We start from the raw sequence: 23,763 nt of genomic DNA on the forward strand, positions 1-23,763 counted from the left end.
TATAGAAAACACTTAAAACAAATAATTAATATATTAAAACAAGTATTTCACTTACCAAACCCCAGATGGCACCAGGAGAGGTAGCTATAATTGTAGCTGCTCTGGGCGTATTGTACATTAAGGCCAACTCACCAAAACTACCACGGTTATCATAGGTTCCAATACACCTCCCAACGCCATCACATTTTACATAAATATCATATGTGCCTCTGTTAATAAAGTACATAARTACAGTAAGTGGAATCTCGTCTTGTTCTTTGCTAAGCAGTCACTCACTGTATTATTTTATACTATGAATTCTAAAGATAAAGCATTTTAAAATATATATTCTGCTTGCTTAAATTATATTAAGCACCTTGCAGGGCYATCTCAATCTCATAAATCTCATAAATACTGAAAGTAGTTGCTTTTTAAAGGGAGACATAAGGTTGTTATTTTTGGCAATAACTCATTTTAAAGATAAACTGGATTTACAATGATTAATAACCAGAGCTGCATTTATTAAAAATGAAGACTCAGACTTAGTATCTGTGTTTTTTAATTTCATTTCAACCACACTATGTACAAATGAAACAAGCCTTTGCCAAAATGGCTATGATATGGCCAATAAAGAAATAATAAGGTTATTTCCCATTTTAAATATTTTAAAGTAGTAATTAGTATATTTTAATGCAATAATTAGAGGAGATGTAGGACTCAGAATGAGTGTATATGAAAAACAACATAAAATTATGAAATGAAGAGATTATATAATTATCTAATATAATGTGTATTTCTTCTCCCATCATTAAATAAGCAGTTTACTTTTTTGCTCTAGGAGAGGAGTAAAATTTGATAAGGTAAAACATGACCTGACCATTCTCATCGATGCTATCAATGATCTATCATGTGAACATAACGCAAACGTCTGTACTACGATCCCAGCGGCAAGGATCTGAGGGGTGATTCTCTGGGCCTAAAACCTGCAAGGCTGACACAATTCTGTTAAGTCCCTGCAGCTTTTTGGATAGGAGATGACAAACAGTAACCTCACAAAGCTGAAGAAACATTCACTCCTGACACACTTTTAAGATTTCCTTCAGGAAAGACCAACCACATTTGGATTTCTTTTTCGAGTTCAAGCATAATATTCCTYCCAAACACTCCCAAAAGTTGCTGTTGTAGCTCCAAACTGAAGGCACAGAATAAGAAAAGGTGTTTTGGCACAGCCTGGCTGGAGGCTGTCCAAATGACTAGTGCAGAATAGCAAAGTACATGCTCCGCCTCACTCACTGGTTTCAGCAGTAAGCAGCAGCTAGGATTTCACTTAGTTATGTGCTTTTACCAGGACAGATCTGCAGATGAAATGTTGTATCTTAGCTACTTGAGCTCTAATAATATTCAAAGGAACTAGAAATTGTACAGCTAGTATTAAAATGCAGTAAGATTTCAAATCTTAAGCTGTAAACTTAAGATTTACACTTAAATCCACTGTGTTCTGTATTAGATCTTTCTATACAAAAAAAAAAAAAAAAAAANACAGTCTTTGGGATCTAGCAATACCTAAGGAGGGTAGTGACTGCCTCTTTTCAAAACCACCCTCCACAGCTCAACATACCTGTGCTGATTCATATGCATTATATTTTCTTTTTCCCATGCAAATWTGAGTAAGAATCCAATACGAGTACAGAGAAAAATAGATTTTTCTCAAAGGACTTTAGCATAATCCTTTGCACTACAGTTCGGCACAACCATTCACCTATCAATGACGTAGAAGTTGTCACCATCGTCCCCTTGATCAATGACATGCTCTCCTCCTTCAACTTGCTTTTCAAACATCGCGTCCAACACCTGAGACATCTGTTCCTATTAAAAAAAAMCATATTCAAAACAAGAAGTCATCATCTGCTTTTAAAACATTACTCTTCAAATTAACTAACCGTTCAGCCTCCCAAATATACAGATAATGCTTGGCCTCCTTCTTTGTCCATACCAGCAGTAATATAGACCTTGACTGCAATATCAATTGCCCATGAGCATGCAAAGATAGGATTTCACAATTACATACGTTATACAGCACGGTGTCCCTCTTTGTAGACAATACACTTATCTATTTCTGCCTTTAGAACAAATTTATAGAATTACAGGTTTCAAAATGACTGTAAAGTATCTTGAAAATGGAGATTATACAATGCCTACACAATGTCAGGACAAAGCTAACCATAAAGGTCTGCCATGCTTTGGTTGAGCAATTAAATGGTCCACACATGGAATTTTCAGCTGCTGAAAAGTGGCTTTTACCTTTTCAAATCGTATCAGTAAAGCCAGTTCTCTAGAGTCCTTTTACAGTCTATGGACAGATATAACCATACCACGTATCTCAGAGTCGTTCACTAGAGATGCCTCTTTCTTTCCTATGATGATAGACCTACTGTAACTTGAATAATTGTACTAGATACTTCATTTTTTTTAGATAGATGAAGATAGGTGGAATTAATTTCATCCTTATCTTACCAAATTTCTTCACTTACTCAAAGCACTTAAAATATCAGCATACCACATTTTTAAAAAACAATTTTACAATAGAGTTTATTGTGTGTCTCTACTTTAAATGGACAAAAAGAACAACAGAATTGCAGCATCCATCCTTAATATAGCCATTTAAGTAAAATAYACTAACACATCATGTATCCTTTCTAGACCACTAAGATAGCCTAGGAATTATTTAACTCTCTCTGTTTAGTATCTTTTTCACTACAGTCAGGTGTGCATTTGCAAAAAGAAGGATCATTTTACTGTCAGTTCAGAGAATGGGTTAGATTTCAATTTCAGAGAAAGCGAGAAGTGTGTGTGTGCCATTTCAAGACACTGAAAATTAAGTAYGAGTTGTCCTCTAAAAACCCAAACTAACAGGTAGTATTTCTTCATTTTTTTTCACCTTTCCGTACATAAACTAAAAGGAACTCCTACATCATCTGCAGAACTGACATTAAGTCCATCAGTTGTCTCAAGCACCTGAAAAAGTGCATTCCCCTTTCCCTTGCTGGACATCTAAATTGGTAAAGCGCCTCCCCAGCAAAGAGCACTCAGGTGCCCTCTGAAAAGAAACAGGACGCGGCGGCGGCGGCGCGCTGCCCGGGGGCGGAGGGCGTTCGCCCCCCGCGACCCGCTGCCTGCGGCTACTGCAACCAACCGCGCGGTAACGGCCCCGCGGCCCCGGGAATTAAAACACTCCCAAGACGTTTTGAAAAAAAAGCTGAATTAAAACGAGCAAAAAGAGGTTATYTGCTGTATTGATACTGCTGTTTACTGAAGGAACAGTACGTACTGTTAAAATACTTATTCAATGCGCTTCACCTAAGATTTCAGGTTAGAACATTTTCAGTCTTATAATTATGAATCAAGCTCTCTAAAAGATACTGTTCCAGAAGATGACATAAAGTCACAAACTTTATGTCACRAGATCTTTTTTAGACAGCTGAATAGAATTCAGAAATACAATTCTTTTTTAAAAAAAAAGTTTTTAACACTTTAAGTTATCTAATACATTTGAGAGCTAAATAATTGTCTTTTTATTATCTGTGGAAATATTCACAAGTATTTTACATTTCTAAATCAGTCACAACTGATTTAAAGTCAACTGGTCCCTTTCTCAAAATTTGCTACATAAAATAACGACASTGCAGACTAATAACCAAACCAGGCACATAGTTCAGTTCCCAAAAGTCATGACTAAGATGTAAAACCTGCTTAGAGGAAAAAAAAGTCCCTGTGATAATTACTCATGTCCTGCAAGTTTTCAGTTCCTCCTGGGAAAATTTAAAATAATAATAATAAAAAATCCTCCAGTCTTCAACAAATCTTTCAAAGCCATCAATTTTCTGTCAGAAAAAAAAAATGCAGATTCTAAAAATGTCATGGTGATGCATTTTGGATAAACCCAGCACAAAACCTAAGTTGTAAGTATGCATCTCATTAACAAAAAAGACCCCAGATGGCACTCCAAGAAGAGTGATGCCTTCCATTAAATTAGTGGGAGGCTCTTTTAGGGTAAGAGGAGACCTGTTTGACTAAGGCTCCGCTTCAGAAAACTAAAATTACAGCGGCAATGCACAAATTTGCTATTCACTACCAAAGAATTTTATTAATTGCACTAATTCCTACAGATCCCAGTTTGTACTAAAAATGCTAAATGCATGAAAGAAAGAAGTTGCAGAACCCACTGATCTTTTTACCAGGAGGAGAAAAGAGAAAAGAAAACCAAGCCCCCACTGAAATTACTGCATTTTCTCAGGTAACATTTTGATCACCAAATTTTTACAAGCAAATTCTCCACATCATCATCCATACGCAGAGTGACAAAAATCAACTAAGAATGAAAGTCAGCGCTCAGGAAGAGGCACAGAAATGTATAGATGGCTGTCAGCTTTCACAATTTAAATACCTGGAAATGAGAATTCTTTAATGCATCTTGCAAGAAGAAAACCTTGTTTGTGCAGGTGATTTATTTTTAGATAGATGTATTAATACTGAACTTTGTTTATTCTCAGYGAGATTCAAAAGCATAGCGGTGTCAGCTAATTTTATTTCTTCTTCAGTTCCCAGAGTGCAATTGCAGAAAGAGGACTTTGTACCTCTACACATGCCTGCGACATGCACTTAGACGCTGCTGAAATACTTATGTACCTTCCCCCAGTTTACATTTCCTCYCGATAAACTAATACAGAGCGCTTTTCACCTAATCAATGCCCTGATGACAGATCTACTTTTTAATTCTAAAATAATCTTTATCCTTGCAAAGCAACCAGGGGGAGCGTCAGTAAATTGAGCTTCAGTCTGGCCAGGAAGCAAGAGGATTCACCAGCAAGCTAGGCAAGCAGGTTGTATAACTTCCATGTTAAGAACAAGAACACGGATCAGAGATTAAATAAATTGTGGTCGCATGTGCTTCCAACTGCAAGACACAGGCAACCACTGAAGGGAACTCGGATATTTATTCTGCACCCGATCCTGCGCATCTGTAAAGCAATGGCTGCAACACCCTCCCCTCCGACAGCGGGAGCCGCGGCGAAAACCAACGCGGTCGCTTAACTCGGGAAGCGTTTTCCTTTACTGAGCTTCTCTCAAGAAAAAAGCAAACCAGACTAAGGAGTGCATAGACAAAATAAATTCTGGTCTTTTGTTAAAAATGAAGTAGTCGGAAAACTTTACCTTCTTAAAGCAGCTCTGATTTTACAAGTACATACCAACAGGGGTTTTGTATCAGTGTTTGTAAATCTGTTACGTGTAATGCTGCGGCAATCTGGCAATCCATATTCTAAGAACGGTACATTAAAAATATATTTCCAGTAAAATGTTTATAAAAAATCCGAAGCATTAAACATGTATGCTGGGCAATCTTAGTGACTTCTGCAATAATTTCATTATCTTAATACAGCTTTTTCAAATATAAAAGTATTAACATTTCTTAAGGACAATGTGCTTTCCAAATACAAAGTAGCAAAACTGAAGCTTATATGGTTTAAAATCAGATTATTTATATGACATTTATTTACATACTCTGATTAATACCAGCAATAGATTTTTGTTACAGTCTAAACTGAGAAGCACATAAATGTCAAAACAGGAAGATTTTTGAGAAAATGATGGGAACCCTGGGTTGCTGCCATGAAAAGGCACTTTGTATAGAGAACATATTTTAATTTTCTTAAGAGTTGTAGGAAACCAGAGKGGGAAAACAGACTTCTGAGGCACATCTACAACAAAAATCAAGTTCATATACCAAGATTGCTAGCTATACAAAGAATTTTCAGTTTTTTATAAAGTTTTTGGGAAGGGTAGTTATTGCATTTCTCTCAAAAAAAATCTCTCTAATAAGTGACCTTTAAAGACAGAGCGTGAATTCACAAAAAGATTTTACTAGCTGAGTGAAGAAAAAAACCCATAGTTACTGTCTCATGATGCTAAGCTTTCAGGTGTGGATTTACCTGATGGATAAAGACAGACATGGAGCTACTGGAGAGAGTCCAGCGCAGGGCTACAAAGATGATCAGAGGGCTGGAGCACCTGCCCTGTGAGGAACGGCTGCGAGAGCTGGGCCTCTTCAGCCTGGGGAAGAGACGACTGAGGGGGGATCTGATCAATGTGTACAAGTACCTGAAGGGAGGGTGTCAAGGGGACGGGGACAAACTCTTTTCAGTTGTCCCGTGTGACAGGACAAGAGGCGATGGGCAGAAATTGAAGCACAGGAAGCTCTGCCTGACCATGAGGGGGAATTTCTGCCCTGTGAGAGTGACAGAGCACTGGCACAAGTTGCCCAGAGAGGTTGTGGAGTCTCCTTCTCTGGAGATCTTCAAGGCCCACCTGGATGCAACCCTGTCTAACRTGCTCTAGGTGACCCTGCTGAGCAGGGAGGTTGGACTAGATGATCTCCAGAGGTCCCTTCCAACCTTACTGATTCTGTGATTCCGTGATAAAGGAGCATTAGCTCCCCTACTAGCATTAGCCAACATGGTTTATCTTCTCACTTCGCATAAACTGGAGATGGTGCAGGCTTTTTTCTCCCCTYTTAATGGGGACCATTAACCAGATTAAATGAATTGTCTTCAGCAAAGTTCTTTTGCATTTTTAGATCAATCAGATTCAAAGATTACATCTATGAAGTATGAATTTTAWGGGCCTGATGACCGACTCAAGCACTGGTATTGCAGGGTCCAGGTTGTTTGGTTCTTTGTGCAACTGTCAGCACAGTTGGAGCAGCTTCAGCTTGGGCCAACTATAGCTCTCCTGACATGGTTTGGAGGAGCTCATACGCCACAGCTTGTTCCAGGATGCAGCATGAATAAAATCCTCCTGGAGAGCTGGTTGTTTTGGTGGGGTCAGGAGGCGAGGAAGGTGCAAGCCAGTTTAGTTGTACATATACATAAGTTGTGTTGTGTTATGTGGCCCCAGGGCCACAGAATGTCTTCTAACTTATTTCACCGTTACCAGTTACAGAATGGAAGAAAGGTAACAAGAATGTAAAATAATCTACTCCARACAGATAAATTCTGCTTTTGGGCATTCTTCTTCATCTCCTGACAAACACTATCTTTCTAGTCAATTATTTTTAGCCTGTACTGAAAACCTTCAAAGCATTGAACTAAATAAATATCTAATATAAAAGGTGTGTAACTATGGCTGGTAACTRGTGAAGAACAGCTAGCTTATGTATTCTTAGCTCTTTAGTCCAAAAATATGTAAATTAACTGCACAGCAAAGTAAAATTACCCTAGATCACTATAAAATAAGTATTTGATGATTTAAGAGTCACAGACTTTTTGAGGTTGGAAAGGACCTCTAGAAATACTCTAGTCCAATCTCTTACTCAAAATAGGGTCACTTAGAGCTAGTGGCTCATGACTGTATCCAGTTGGGTTTTGAATATCTCCAAGGATGRAGACTCCACAACCTCTCTGGGCAACCTGTTCCAGTGTTTGACCACCCTTACAGCAAAAAAATCTCTTCTTGTCTTTAAGTAGAATTTTCTGTATTACAATTTGTGCCCATTACCTCTTGTCCTGTCACTAGGCATCTCTGAGAAGTCTGTCTYGGTCTTATTTATTCCTGCCATGAGGTATTTATACACACTGGTGAGATCCCCGAACCTTCTCTTCTTCATCCTGAGCAATCTCAGATCTCTCAGTCTCTCCTCATATGAGAGATGCTCTGTTTTGTTAATCATCTTAGTGGCCCTTCACTGGRCCTGCTCCAGTATGTCCATGTTTCTCTCCTACTGGAGAACCCAGAACTAGACAAAGAATTCAGATGTTCTGAGTAGAGGRGGAGGATCACCTCCCTCAACATGCTGGCAATGCTCTGCCTAATGCAGCCCAGGACACCACGGGCCTTCTTTGCCACAAGGGCACATTGCTGGCCTGTGTTCAGCTTGTTGTCCAYCAGGACCTCCAGGTCCTTCTCTGCAAAGCTGCTCTTCAGCCGGTCAGCTCTCAACCTGTACTGGYGCATTGGGTTATTCATCCTCARGTGCAGGACTTGGAATTTTCCTTTGTTGAACTCCTTGAGGTTCCTTTTTGCCCATTTCTCCAGCCTGTCAGGGTGTCTATCAATGGCAGCACAGCAATCTGATCTATCAGCCACCCTCCCAGTTTTGTAGAATCTGCAAACTTGCTGAGGGGGCACTCTGTCCCATTGTCCAGGTCACCAATGAAGATCTTAAACCATATTGGTGTCAGTACTGACTCATAGCATACATCACCAGCGACTGGCCTCCAACAGGATTTCATGCTGCTGATCCCTTTGAGCCCAGCAGTTTAGTCAGTTTTTAGCCATCCTCACTGTCCACACATCTAGTCCATGCTTCATCAGTCTGTCTGGAAGAGTGTTATGGAAGACAGTGTTGAAAGCCTTGCTAAAGTGAAGGTAAACAGCCATTGCTCTCCCTTCACCTGTGGAGTCAATTAACTCACCTTAGAAGGCCATCAAGTTGGTCAGGCATGACTTCTTTGTAAATCTACACTGACTACTCCCAGTCACCTTCCTGTCCTCCATACATTTGGAAATTATTTCCAGGAGTATTTGCTTCATCACCTTGCTCATCATCTGCCAGGGACTGAGGCATAATTGACCGACCTGTAGTTCCTGGATCTTACTTCTTGCCTTTCTTGAAGATAGGAAAGACATTTACTTTCTTCCTGTCCTCAGGAACCTCCTCCAACCACCAAAACCTTTCAAAGATAATGTTGGCAGTACCAACCAGTACTGACCATGTGGCAGTATTGTCCACATGGACAGCTGGCTCTGATGCTTTCCCTAATRGAGCTTGTTCCTCCTCATGTGTGACCAGGACACTGCATCTATTCCATAAACACACATCTAAAGGTGGAGAAGGAGCCTTTTATTACCAGAAGYCTGGTTTTCGGCCTTCCCCATTTTGGGAGTCACTATCCACTGCTTATGCGAATATAGGCTCTAACTGTCCCTTCTTCCATTCAGTGTTCAGGCAGTTGTCGCTGCCGCAGACTCTGCAAACACCCAGTCAAGAGTCCTGTTGGCCCTGTCTGATGCTACGCAGTCCTGCTCACATCCTCCTGTAGCTCTTCCTCTGGCTGCTCAGCACCTTGACCACAGCACAGCTCCCAGCGGTGAAATCACCRTTGCCCCCTCAGTGTCTGGGACAGACAACAGGCAATCCCTGCAGGCTGTACCTAGATGGCTGMATCCTACCTCGGGATCTGCACTGGGGCCTCTGATGTTCACAGCTGGCTGCTCCAGTTAGGGCTGGGGAGCCTCCTCTGTGACACATCGCCACTCTCGTTGCACTGACTCCAGAGGTACCACACAGTCTTGAGCACCAGGCCCCCTTCATGCTGTCATCCGCACAAACTACCTCGTTAACTACAAAGCCTCTGCTGGTTTGTCCTCTTTGCTGGGCTCCCAGGATCTCTCTCTCTTCATCAACAATTACATGGGTGCTCTTTAGCAGCACTTGAACAGGAGCCTGACGCTCTCTGACATCCTTCATGTGAATATGTATTCTTAACACCAGCCTTGTTGCAAAAAGGAGTTGCCTCCTTTGYCTTTATCCCATGGGGGCAGCATGAAACTCTAGCACAGAAGCAGAACTTTAATGTCAAGTTAAAGTTAAACYGTGTGTCATAGTTATGTATGAACAAGGTAGCACCTAGGCAGAGGCTTTATGAATCACCCTGGCAGAGTTAGGCATTACTTCACTATGCCTAAAGTGAGACTTAGATACCAACTATCCTTATGAATCTAGGCCTGTGGTGATACACATACATAAATAATGTGTAAAGCAGATCTAYTGCCATTCCATTATCTGAAATATACAAAATTGTGTGCATATTTACAGTCAGTTACAAACAGATGATAAGACTAATGATAACTAATCCCCCAGACCAGTGTCTGACTCTATCCTTCTTACTAGATCAAGTGCGTAACTACAAACATGCACTCCAGCTCTCCTAATGTACACCTGGTATCACCTCAGGTAAGCACTATCCTCCAGAAGCAGGTTGTATTGGAAAACAATGTATTAACTTCAATTCCTTTCAAGTTGAGAAAACAAACATGGCAACTGCATATCAAGATGATTCCTTGAAAAAAACATTCAGTTAGATAAAGGYGATTGAATATAAGCAGCGCTGCATTTTATTTAGTACACACTAAAAATCCAATCTAAYGATTAGCATGTCCTTGGAAAAGGGCTTTTGTTTCCACCAGGAGAGCTGACAATACAACACGTCCCTTCCAATGCCAGTGGCTCTTTTAACTGCCAGACTACCAAGTGATTTGCTACCTAGTAGAAAGGAAGCTAATTGCCCTTTTTGATCTGAGACATTCTGTATAACCAAAGTACTAGATTTCCTCGCACTTCAGTACAATGGTAATAACAAGACTTCCCTATCTTACATGACTGCTGTAAAAATTACAGTGTTCTGAGATACAGCCATTAAGACTAACACATGAACAAAAGACAATCCTCTTGTCTTCTATTCCTCAAAACTCAGTTCCCATAACCACTATTTTTCTTTATTCTTACAACCATTTTACTTAAATGGGCCTAAGTTAAAATGATACCCTGCTGGCTACCTTATCCTCATTTTGAGCAATATGTATCAAGCAMTTAATATTCTGCATAAAATTAATATGAAGCAGACAGAGAAGCAGAGTAGGGAGAAAAAGAAGAGAGAGGAAAAGTCAGAAAAATATAGGCAGGGAAACCAGGGAAGAAAAAGAGTTTTTAATCCATACGTCAGAACCTGAGAGAGGAAAAATGAATTACAAAATTCATGTTTCCAGTTCTCTGTGTTTGTTTTTTCAGAACAAAAAAACCATATATGTATACTACTCCGGAACTCTAATATAAATGTCAGCAGCAGTATGGATCCAATTCAAAATGTTCAGCTCTGCTGTGCAGTATCTACTTATAAACTAATCAAAAGACATTTATTTCTCACTAACAAGAATCTAATTTATATTTCAGTGTATAATTGAGTATTAATCAATATTCTTATTAAGAATTTGCCTTAACCTTTCTCCAGATAGTTACATGTTAAGTTACAGTTCTGTTTCTCAAGTATCGTACACATGCCAATCAGGCAGGCTCAGTAACACTTTCTGATTTCGTAACTAGCTCTTCTGACCAACTTGGCTGATTCTTTTCAGCAGTTTGCCAGGCTAAATTCAAATGCTAATACAACACTAATTTGTCCTCAAAACAATAACAAATTGTAATTCAGATAAAGAGCAGAAACAGTAGAGTTGCAAATAGTTTCCAAATATCCTAGTTACATATGTTTGCAGACAACACAAACCAATGTAACTGTTCATTTGTTATCTCATTCTTAAAAAAGTAGCAGTCTCATAACTAAAAAAAAAAGGAGATACCACAATAACTCCATATGCTAAGAAACTTATCAAACTCCAATTTATTGTCAATTATCTGTTATTTCTAAAAATATATAAAACATTTTGATGGTGTAATGCTGTGCCCAGTCAAGGTTTACAAAATCACAAAGGTGTTGGATGAGCTGACTAGGAAACTTTTTGCCAAATCCTGCAAAACAAGAACTAGGGGGCATCAATAGATCAGTTTAAAACAGGTAATATTACACAAGGCATAGTGAATTTTCAAAACTTGCTGCCATGGAAGGTTGTAAAAGCAGACAGTATCAGCAGCTTTGAAARGATATTAAATACATTCATGGACTACAAGTCCATAAGAGGATGCTGAAAGGATTAAGCTGGGATATACCCTCTGAAATCTGGGTGGTGGACATGGAGTATTAGAGGCTGCAGAGAGTGGATACACTCACGTGTTCTGCTTAAACACCCTCTCCTGTTGCCGCTGTTGGAGGTGAAGTACTGGGCTAGGTAAACACCTCAGTAGGACATTTCTTCTTGACTGTGAGTGAAAGTCTGGTAAAGATGTCAGTAAAATTCCTGCTTTGTTCAGCTCTATTTTGTTCCGTCTTTCACCCCTTATCAGGAGCAGAAGCAAGCRTAAGTGCTGAGGGATGGACAGATACGGGGCTTACTGCATGTATGGTGAAGGTCCTCTATGAGATACATGGAGGGGAGGAAGCTGTTTGTCCCACACCTCCACCTGAATGCTACCTGATTATCACTAGCTCTTGCCAAACCCTTCTCCCTTCCTCTCCTCATCAACACCTCCAAATTTGCCACCTGAGTTCCTAAAGCCTAACGGCCCCTTCCACTCCAAACCACCTCTTCCTGACCACTGTCAATCCCTTTCTCCCTAATTTCTCATAACTTACTCTGCTACTGACAAAAAATTGTACTTTGCCCGTGCTGCTAACCTTTGAAACATCTCTGCTATTCAGTCCTGACTCTACTTTACAATGTCAGAAAACACTGGACATGATTACAAAGACACCATATCAATGGACATGAAAAACTACTCAAAGTGTGACCCACACATATGTACTGCAGTTCGCAACTGCATTCGCTGTGTTAAACACAATCATGTAGCTCTATAAAAGTGAAAGAATAAAAACCAGAGAAAATTGACCAGATTATTACTAAATATGACAGAAGTTACRAGAGTTTTTATTGAGGTATGCCTGAATTCAGTACCAAGTTTTGTAGCTGTTTCTATAGATTAACCCAATACTGTCACTGCTGTGCTCGCCAGCACAACGCAGCTTGTCATCAGTGCGGATAAAATTCCTAAGCCARACGTGAAGGCATTTGGCAGTTCTGTTCCAGAACACTTTCAATAACTGATCACAGGCAAGATGGAAATAATTCTTGTTTACTAGATCTRATGTAAATATTAATTTTGCCATACATAAAAATATAGTATTAAATGTCATTTTATTAGTTTGGAAACCCCTTAGCTTGGAAAGAGTTTTGTGCTACCTGTGAAGGCAGAATACTAACACATTCAGGCATTGCAGGCCCTCTCCAGGATTGCTTGAATAAAATCTGTATTCCCCTTAATAACTCCAACATCTGCAGTCCTAATTCTTCACCAAAGTCTTCAAGAACTTGTGAGAATTAATCTAATTATAATATTATATATTATATTAATGTATGTTATTATAATTACATATTGTATGATGATGATGATGATGATATTATTATTATTATTATTATTATGAGACTCTTCTGTTAGCAACTCTTTTCAGGGAATGCTTGCCCTTAGGCATAGGAGTTCACTATTTATAAAACAAGGTTATATTATTCTTTCTTTCATCTTCCTTTGAGTTAATCAATTCTAATTGATTAATCAATATTTGTGCTCTCTCATAATAATTCTCCAAGTGAATGACTGGCAATATGCCCAGAAATTGCTCTCACATATTTGTGAAGAACATGCATAATTTATTACATTTATAAAAGGGAAAAAGTCTATTTGAAACCTTCCCCAGAATAAAACTCCCCTGAAACAGAACAGGCTATCTAAGCCTGCTTGCAGATTTTGTGAAAGAACGGGTTCAAGCTTTAATTGCAAGGATGCAGCACAACTTGGACGGCAYGAGCACGCTTCCTTGAGCCACCCCCAGGACTCCGATAACAGGCCCACCAGGCTTTTCAACTGCTGGCCTACAGGCCACATCTATCTCTTAACAGACAGACAAAATAGCTTGTCATTAAACAGCCCCAGCCCCAGCCCCAGCAGAGGTTCCCCTTAAAAATCAAAATCAAAGCAACAGATCTCTGAACTGCCTTGTAAAAGGGAAGTGCAGAAGGCTGTGCTGGCCGCTATACGAGCTGCTGCTGTTCCTCCTCCGTGCAGTGATAAACAGCCCTCGGGCAGCACGCGCAGACACCAAGTCCGACGATAGCGACTTGAGGCTCCTCAGTAACGGCCCGTGCCATCTGGTTATCTGCTTGTTTTCTCCTGGCTGGCTCATACACAGAGGAAGAGGAGGGGAAAGAGGGCACGAGTCAAGGAGGAAGAAAAGAGAAGCTTGACAGAAAGAGGTGTGAAAACAGGCACTTCTGAGACCACTGCCAGCAGCCTCTGGTATCTGGAGCATGAAGGAAAAGGTGGGAATATGTTTTCTGTGTGCATRTAGAGCAAGCCTGGCACACGCGGTGCAAGTCTAGGAGGAAGAGAGGGATGCCAGAACTCTGGGGCAGCGGTGTGGCAGGCAATCAAGAGCACCAGCGGTACCCTGGTCTACTAGGAAGAGAGCTGCCTTGAAGGAGAACAGGAAGAGGTGTTTTGGAAGAGGAATGGACATCATCAGGCTAGATTAAGAGTGTAGGGAGAGGGAAACGGACATCTGAATGCACTTTCCTCTCTTTTAACTCACTCATCCACACAGTTTTGCTCCTGTGATTTGTCAGGAAAGAATCAAGAGAAATTGTAGGAGCAGAACTGTGTGGATGAGTGAGGTAAAATTTCCTGGTCATCTATAAAGTAGCTGAATAGCCCTGCAAATTCCCCCCACCATCATCTTGCTGCATATGAACGTTTAAATCCAAATTCTTCTTCTAGTTACTTTTTCAGTATGTTTAGCACTAAATAAAACCAATATTGAGTGACAGCAACCAGATGGGAGCTGGTTAAGTCTCCAGAAAGATGGGAAATGTCACAATACTGATTTTCAAAAAAAAATCAGAGCTTTTTATTTAAGGGAGCTCTCTCAGGAGTGCCTTGCCCGACTGACATTGACTTTGACCAGTCACACACTCAGCAATCCTCAAGGGTGAAGGAAGTTCCAAGATGACTCAAGTAACTTTACAGACATTACGAAATTGAATAGCTGACTTTTAAACAGAAAGTGCCACTTAGGGAATTATACCACAGCGAGTGTTCCTTTGTAATATGTTATAATTTCTACCAGAGCCAATGCTTATATTTATAGATATTTTTCCCTAAGTTTGACTCTCTGATATTTAAACACCGCTACCAGGTAAATGCAGACTCGAGACACAATTATGTTTGTTTAGAAAGCCCTATATTTAGTCTCAAAGTCTGAAGGTTATCTTTGCCTCCCTTCTTTCATTTTGTCTCACATTCAAATGGTCCTGACATTCTTCACTTTTATGTGGAGGCTCTTGCCTTTCCACACAAACTCTCTAATTAAAATGCTGATCAGTACTGTAAGTCACCTCCTAACTGCAGCAACTTCTATGATACCCTTATCGTACTCTTCTGTTCAAATTAAAACATGAGTGGGAGAAAGTTTTTTGAAAACGTGAACTCCATTTTGCATCATGTACTGAGCACAACTGTTATCATGCCTTAGGGCAGGCTGCTGTACTGTACTTCAGAGCTCTATCTAGGAATGGTGCTCGACACCTTACTAAAAGGCCATTTGGGAAAACCCATTAAGCGCTCCACACTGCCTCTCCATCGTCTACTCACTGAGCTCTGAAACAATGTTTTTCACGCACAGAACTATTACAGGAAGAGATTGAATGCAAAAAAAAAGGCAGGGGGAGAAAGAAAAGAAAAAAAAGTATGTGTAGATGGGAGAGGAGGGACAGACACTATTTATACACAGCTTGGATTTTTGTTCCAGAGACTTTAGCTCTGGCAGCTGAAGATACGATCTCATACTCCATATGTTTTTTGCTAATACACCAGACACCAAACTGCAGCAGCTGGCACACGTTCACTTGTGCTGAGGGGTAGAGAGGCAGAGGTGAGGCAGAGATTTGGGACAGGAATGCTCAAATTACTGCAACTCTACTCGTCAAAGCTCTTGAGTCACTGCAGAGAAGTGGAGCAGGTGGGAGGAGTGGGAGAAGGCAGGACAGGGTCTCCTCTGGGGAGCTATAGATCTTGGCGTTACAGAAGAAGCAATCCAGACTAAAGAAAGCTGCATTTTGACATGCTTGCTATCTTCAGAGCTCAGTAGCTTTCCAATACCTTTCATGAGTAAACTTATAATAATAATAATAAAACTCCTTTACAAAATTATTTTCTTTGCCTTTCCAGTATGCTGTCTGTGAAGGAGTTAAACTAGAAGAGTGCTCATAAGCCACTGGCCAATCTGAGCAAATACGGGTACACAAGAAAAGACTTGGGAGAGTTCTCCCAAGAAAATGTGCTTGGGAGAGCACATTTCAAAGCTTTGGATGGTTGTATTGCAAAGCCCCACAAAGGGAGGGCTCAGCTAGGAAGTGGAACAGACTGTGGGAACTATTAACAATTACAAGCATCTGATTCAGAAGAATAGGAAAAAAGGGTTTCAGGAAGATCAGAACATCAGAAGGATGATATATCAACATAGCAACATAGTTCTGAGATCACCTCCACAAATGGGGGAGGTAAACCCTCAAAATTCCTCAGAAGAGTTAAATAAAATGTCAACACTGGAACAGCTTAATGCTGTAGGACTACACAATGCTACAATATAGCTGGTAAGATGCCAATAGATCTCTGCCCTGCAGACCAAGTGGCTGATGAATAAATCTTCTAATGAATAGATCTGTCTAAATAGACATAAGACTTAGCTCTCAGTAGAAGACAAAATAGAACTTGTCCAGAGGACTTGTACAATAGGTAGATACTCCCAGAAAACTGGGTAAGCTCAGGAAAGAAGCAGCTCAAGACAGATTCTAGGTGCACATAATAAACCATTGGGTCTGAGATAAATGCTGAGAGACAAGAGGGATCTGTCAAAATGCCGTTGGCAGGATAAATTAACAACTGTCCAGCCAAGCAAAGGCCAAGACACACCAATAATAAGGAAGATATATAATAAAGCAATTTCACATCCAGAGTAGATGCCCAGAAACCACTTTGTGTGCATGAAGTTGCGCATAAAAATAATTCAAGAGTGGAAGGGACAAACGTTCAGGGGATTTTAATTTGAACTATTATACTGGAACAGCTGATTAACTACCCATTAAACAGATATCACATGGGAGTCAGGAATCCTCTGCATCAGAGTCCCCAGAGTCCCAAGAGTGCATATATATTAGCACCTACATAAAAACCCTTGATACCCTCCCATAGCTCTAACTCAAGTTCTTGCAAAGCCTTGATGGGACTCTATGGCTCACTGTTCCTCATGCCTCGGTGAGTACGGGCACCCTGCATTTGAGCTCAGCATTCACATGGACCAAAGCCTGGATCTGGAAACCAGCAGGATGGATTAAATCACATTTGCCATAACAGCATCTGACTTTCAAACAGAGCTGCAGGTTAGTCCTTTCATTAGCTCCTTCTTGGATCAAATTTAAAATTTTCTATTTTCACGCTTAAAACTCTATATAACTACTTCCCTTACCCCTCCTTCCTTCCCCTGACAGCACTGAATCAATTCTCTTGAGAAAGTATTTGGTGTGCTGTGAGTCATCTCAACCTCAGTATGCATTTTTTGATTTATATACTTGCCTTTCCCTTAAACAATCTCATACTTTTTTGTAATATTATGACTTTGTCTGTCCAGGTCATTCGTTCACTGCATTTAACCTTTCTTAAAAGCCTGTTACTGTTTTTGTAAGCAATAGAAGAAAGTTATCTGCTCAGAAGAAAATTATTTGCACTGTTTTTATAGTATCTATATTAAGTGAAATAATAATGCAAACATCTTGCTATTGCCTTTCTCTTCCCTTCTATTTAATAACTTGCTGATTCCATTACATCTCTATTTAAGCTATAGGCTTTTGGGGTGATTTTAGGTTTTGATGGAGCGCTCAGCACATTTTTAAAAACATGATATAAAATAACTAGTAGCAACAAATGAGCGGTTTCCAAGTTAACTGATGAGTTTATATTTACCAATGCATCAACGCTAATAGCATTTCAAAATAAGAACACACCAAAATATAGTACTTTACAGACATATTAATGGACTTCAATTCATGATTATCATTCATAGTACTGAAAAAAGGCCTATATATGTATGACATATCAATTATAAAAATGCAACAAGTCTATGAAATGGTCAAGAAAGCATACATAAGAGTTAATAAAAGTCAAAAACTATAAACTTCTATAAAAAAACTTCAAGACACCCAATTCTCATCAGCACTGCAAAATCTTCATTATAAAGAATTGCTTACTGGATCTAGGTTCTTAAAAAGAAGAATGTCCTTGCAAGCCTCTTGCAGTCTGTTTCTTTGATCATCTGTTTTAGGGTGAATAATCTGAGGGATATAATAAAAAACCTTTAAAGCAGTCATCATGTAGCAGCAACTAGTTGAAGGACTGAGTTAATACAGCTAAGCATTTTACATAACATTCTGGCTTTGTTTGACAACATTCCCTTTACAAAACCTTCATAGTTTGAATAAATACACAATGATAATACTATATCCCCACAATACAAGCAAATACTGCTGTATTTAAGCTAAAAAGAACTTCACATTTGTATAATTCAGTTCATTTCTGCAAACCATTCTGGATATCTYTATCTAAAATATTATTTTCACATAATAAACAACAGAACTCACAGCCTCTGAGTGAGCCAGAGATTTACTAAATTATCAGCTAATATAAATTAACGACTTCATTGATAGTCAGTTCACATGCTTAAAAGGATATGCTAGGTTCCAAAGCTCTGATAATATATGATAATCTTTTTCATAGCTTTACAAGCCAGAAATTAGATAAAATATAACATTTAAGCTTGCCTCAAAAGTCAAACTTATGCTACTTCATATTAAAAATTAATTAAATGCCTCTAAAAGGTATTTATTAAACACAAATATACAAAATATGTTTCATTAAATTATTGCATGCTAAATCTGAAAATTTCCTAGCAATTTTATCATTTACCTTTTTCCCCCTCTACAAGAATACTAGAATATTAAGGAAACTACTGCAAGATTATAAAGACACTAAACCAATACTTTAACAGCAGGCATTCTCTGGGCAAATTACACTTGCACAAAAATGTTTCCTTAGTAGATCATGAATCGCAAGTACAGTAACTCAGAATAATTGTTACATTAGGTTCTATATGGTAACTACTACAGAGATTTTTTAAATGTTCCTTTAAGAACAAAACCTTGCAGATTATTAAAAGATATTACAATAAGGATGATTTTAAAAAAGAATAGTAATGCTAGTTATATAACTTACATAATTAGTCCTATTTTTTTTCCTAATTATAATGCCTGAGAACTCAAAAAATACGTATTTAACTCAAAGCATTAAATACCCTGGATTCTGTGTCGTCCTCTTCTTCATCAGGATTGTAAGCTTCTGCACACACTGAAATAAAAAAAAAAGTATAATCTGAACTGAAAGTAAAATAATGTTTCACACGATTTAAAGAACAGAACATGCATTGTGTGGCATGGTGGTGAGCTGTAACACACTCAGCAGAGAATCACAGAAGATGGTGCTGACAGGGACTATGATAGGTCATCTCCATACTGCTGGCAAAACATCTACATTTATGTCATTTTGGACATGYTTTCTACATTTTAGAAGAGGTCCAGCGATTCTCCACAGCCTTCCAGGTAACTTAAAGTGACCAGACCTTAATATAAGAAATGCTTTTTCTTTAATGTCTAATCTAATTCTTTCCTGTTACAATTTAAGCTCACTACTTCTTGGCTTATCCATCCTGGATACAGAGAATAGATCATTCACTTCTTCTACATAAATTCAGGTCTTTCGGGTTCTTAAAAGCTTATCTTACCAACTTTTTACTTTTTAGGGTAACTGATTCTTGACATCTTTCCTCACAGGCCATGTGTTTCAGGTGCTTATTCTCATTGCTGCTCTCTGCACTCCCTCCAGTCAGCCCTACCTTTACTCAAGTGTGACGCCCAAAACTGGGCACCATATTTCAGCTGAACAGAATACTAAGTACAACAGATGAATTACTCTGCTTCATACATCCTTAGGGCTATATATGTCTTCATCCATCCCTGCATTTTTTCATAAGAGCTCAATAGTGCTTACTGATGTAATTTTCATGACCTGTATATCATTTTCAAAAACCATTGCTTAACTAGATGTCCCCCATGCTGTATATTGTTATTTCTAAGTGTAGTACTGTACATGTTACATAAATATTACCTTATTTCCCCAGACCGTTTCTCCAATATGCCAAAATTGAAATCTAATCCTGTACATGCAATCTCTTTTCAATTTGTGACAACTGCAAATTTAACAAGCATACTCTTGGTTCCATAATCCAGATTATTAATGAAAATACAGAAAAGATTCTTTTGTTATTCCTTCCTACTTGTTCTTAATAATCCAAATGATTTTTCATTTTCCATATGGTTCCTTCTTGTGCTTGATCTTAAAAAGGAGCTTATAATTTAGTCAACTTTACTGTGCTTTTTGTCCTTCTGTGCTATCACAATTTGCACTTGTACCCTTCATATTGTTTGTTCGAGGAACAGTCAATTTCCTTTAACTTCCTTTCTCCAGATTCTTTTCCTATCAAATTATGCCGACAGTCCTTATTGTACTGAAAATCTTCCCTCTTAAAGCCTTCTGTTCTAATTTTTTTTATTCTACCTCTTTCCCTTCCTATAATTTACGAGCTCTGCCATCCCATAATTCTCACCGAAGCTGCCTCATCTCCCCCTGTTCTGGAACATTTTCTCTTTCAGAAGTGGTATCAAATAGAATAACTTCCCCCCGATTGCTTTTCCCACTCTCTCAATATTTTGTCCCCATGAATTCCAAGACATGTTGGGCAGTTGGTATTCTACTTTGCTTCTTCTCCAACAGCTSACTAGTTATGATCTTCTGCCACCACCGTGCCCAGCATGCTGCTACTAACCATCCTCACCCACCCAAACTCCTTTGTTTGGTGGTCTGTGTGACGCTGGAGCCCATGAAATTTTCTCCTTCTACCACTACCCATAGGCCATGAGCAGCATCCCTCTACGGTCTGGGTGACACCACAAGGATCTGAACCTGCTGTACAGCAGCAACCACCTCTTCGTCCTCCCTCTCCTTCCACCACAGCTTTGTTACACCACGTAARGCATACTGCTGTTCGTGGATTGAGGTCCTCTTATTTATTCTTGATATTTCTTCTGTTATTATGCAGACAACTTCTAAAATAGAAGATGGACCCATTAACCTCCTTGTTCCCAAATCTAATTAGGGTGATTTCACTGCAAGGCATATTATTATACATATTACATAGAGTCCCAAAGGAGGTCTTGGCCCTCACCATATTAGGCACCCAAATACTACTATGTCAATTTTTTAAAACTTGGCAGCTTCAAAAACAAGTCTGATACAACTCCCTCTGGAACTGACAGAAAGATTCCTACAGAGTTTAATAAGAGCTGGATTTAGTCCCAAATTATTAGAGATGCCCACAAAAGGAAGTTTGAAATCTGTTGAACAAATACAGTATTTTGCCTCTAAATAAACAGAATGTTCCTACAACTATTTTATAGYAACTATAGTACTTCAATGTCATCTGAAATAAACTTCAGAGGATTTTAATACAAATAGCAACAACAGTAACATGTAAAATAAGCTTCATAACCCATAACATAAATCACTACTTTGTTTCAACTAGTATCTGCCTCTGTGCTGAAGCACATATATGCACACATGGGAGTCAATAAATGTGTATTACAGTTCAGTGTCCTGTTGGATGTATAAATAATCAACCCCAAACTGAAGAACTGCAACATCCTCTCCTCGCTCCCCTGTATATCCTCTGCGTGAACAAATTCTAACAAAGCAGTAATTTCATTTAGTGGTTTTGGCGTTKTTATCACCGGTCACAGTCTGGCTGAACATTTAACAGTCTTCCAAACCACACAAAAAAATGCTCTAACTTGACTCTTCTCTGCTAGAAACTTATTTCACTTGGTCTCATAAAGCACTGTCAGCAGGTATCTTCACTGAATATTTCTTCTTTGTCACCAATTATGGACAATATGACATTTCTTCAATAACTGCAGTTTCTTCTGACTAGTGCCCATCTTCCCAAATTTTAAAAAGATTTATTTTTTTTTTATTTGTGATAAACTCTTCTGGTACCAATTTTGTACCTATTTTGACTGGCTTATCTTTTTGGCATAACCATTAATGCATCCTTCATTTGGATCTCAACTTAAAAGAGTATACAAATGCTGATATGTGGCTCTGTGCCATTCAATATGGAATTTATTTTYCTTCAATGCTTATTTTAGTAGTCTACCTTACAGACTTTATAGTCCAGTACCACGTTCATTTTTGAGTGCCTAGCACTACACACCCTATGGAAGACTTGATGCACTCAAGCACTTGATCACTGCTCAAAAAGCAGCCCTAACTCAGTGGTTAGGGACTTACTCCATCCGATGCATAATTCTGGCATTAAATAGTGATACAGTCACTGTACACATTTCTTTGTTAGTTGATAAACTCAGCTAAATGAAACCATTTTTACTCAGTTCTTCCAATTTCCATTTCATGTGTAATTCACCAATGGACAGTGAAACACAAACAAGTCTAAGTATACCAACATAAGGAATTTGTGGGAAAAAGGCAGTGTGTTATCAAGATATGCATGCACTGAAAACTACAAATGTAGATGGATTATTTTGCCAGAAAGAACAGGTAGGCTTTTATAAGTTCTAGCCCATTTTTCTGTRTAAGTAATTTTGGGGGGATTTCAGCTGGTACCTATATTTTATATTAAAAAATGAAGACACTCTAGATATGAATGAATTCTAAAATGCAAATTAAGATATAATTAGTAACTGTAAGATCATAGGAAAAAGAATTTTATGTATACTCTATCCATCTATCCCCTTGATGTACCAGCAAATAAGGAGCTATTAATAATAAATTGAATGAAAATTCGTACGTAATCCTAAAATATCTTATAGTGAAAACRTGAGAGGAAAAGCAGTTAATATGTGTTTAGCCCCTGATAAGTTCCAATTATATGACTGGTATACACAATGAAAAAAGCTACTATAATGATTCACAGGAGGAACAAGCAAATTAATTTTAACATCTTGTACCGTAAGGAATTAAAATATTTTTTAAATTGCAGGGAWTGAATGTATCTGTTTCTCACAGCCACACTGTCAAAAACAGATTATTTATAATACATAGAAGCACAAACATAAATGACCTTTTTGTCCTTAACTGCTGTGGCTAAAAGTAGCTGAACTGAATTTATTTATTATTGTAAAAATTTTGTTCCATAAATAAACGAATTCAAAATAGCAGTAATTGCACAAAAAAGTCTCTTTAGAACAATGCAAGAGCCATCACTCAGCAGAGGAACTACAGAGCTTCTTCTATCAAATGACTGTCATGGGATAAGTATAAGATAAAGACCAATTAGTGCTATGTGATGTACAATTAGGGGAAAACCATCATAGGCTTTATAAAAAAAGCCACCGGTTTAGGAATGATAGATTTTAAAAGGGTATAAACACTAGTCTGTGATAAATGACATGCGGGTAAATTTTATATTGCCTAAATTTAACGTGAATCAACTGTTTACAATACAGATGACAGCTTATGCATTAAATCTCCATGAGATCCAAAACTCCTGACAGAATATTGCGGTAAATTGTACAGCACAGTCATCAGGACTATAACATGCAGTTATGGTGAGAAAAAGGATAAAGTGCTTCCTAGTGAATGAATCTATTCCCTACATGCATTTTGTTCAATTTTCTTGCCACAGGTAAGCCTTCTTGTGCTGTTTTGAGTGCTATAAGTAGTTGACAATTCTTACATTGTTTTATGAAACTAGGAGCTGAATATACTTCTACTGTATCTTAATAGTAGATATTCTATAGCAAAATATAGTATGCCTAAGTAGCATTAATATCTCTATTAATTCTACAAATGCTGACAGTTTGCCATATAAAAATAATACAGATCATGCCCAG

The 23,763-nt window shown here is 38.6% G+C and overlaps 1 protein-coding gene across 1 annotated transcript in view; it reads right to left on the reverse strand.

The window, feature by feature from the left end:
- Window positions 1–23,763, reverse strand: part of PRKAR2B (protein kinase cAMP-dependent type II regulatory subunit beta) — a 64,144-nt gene that overhangs the window by 6,813 nt on the left and 33,568 nt on the right. The window contains exons 3-6 of the mRNA XM_085325528.1: window positions 19,095–19,147; window positions 17,995–18,078; window positions 1,739–1,845; window positions 56–209 (exon numbers count right to left, since the gene is read on the reverse strand). Coding sequence (XP_085181654.1) covers window positions 56–209; window positions 1,739–1,845; window positions 17,995–18,078; window positions 19,095–19,147 — 398 coding nt within the window. The remainder of the gene's footprint in view (window positions 1–55; window positions 210–1,738; window positions 1,846–17,994; window positions 18,079–19,094; window positions 19,148–23,763) is intronic.

Source organism: Rhea americana, unplaced genomic scaffold (genome assembly GCF_003343005.1).
Source record: "Rhea americana isolate MKP2758 unplaced genomic scaffold, rheAme1 scaffold_1, whole genome shotgun sequence".
NCBI classification, from domain to species: Eukaryota; Metazoa; Chordata; class Aves; order Rheiformes; family Rheidae; genus Rhea; species Rhea americana.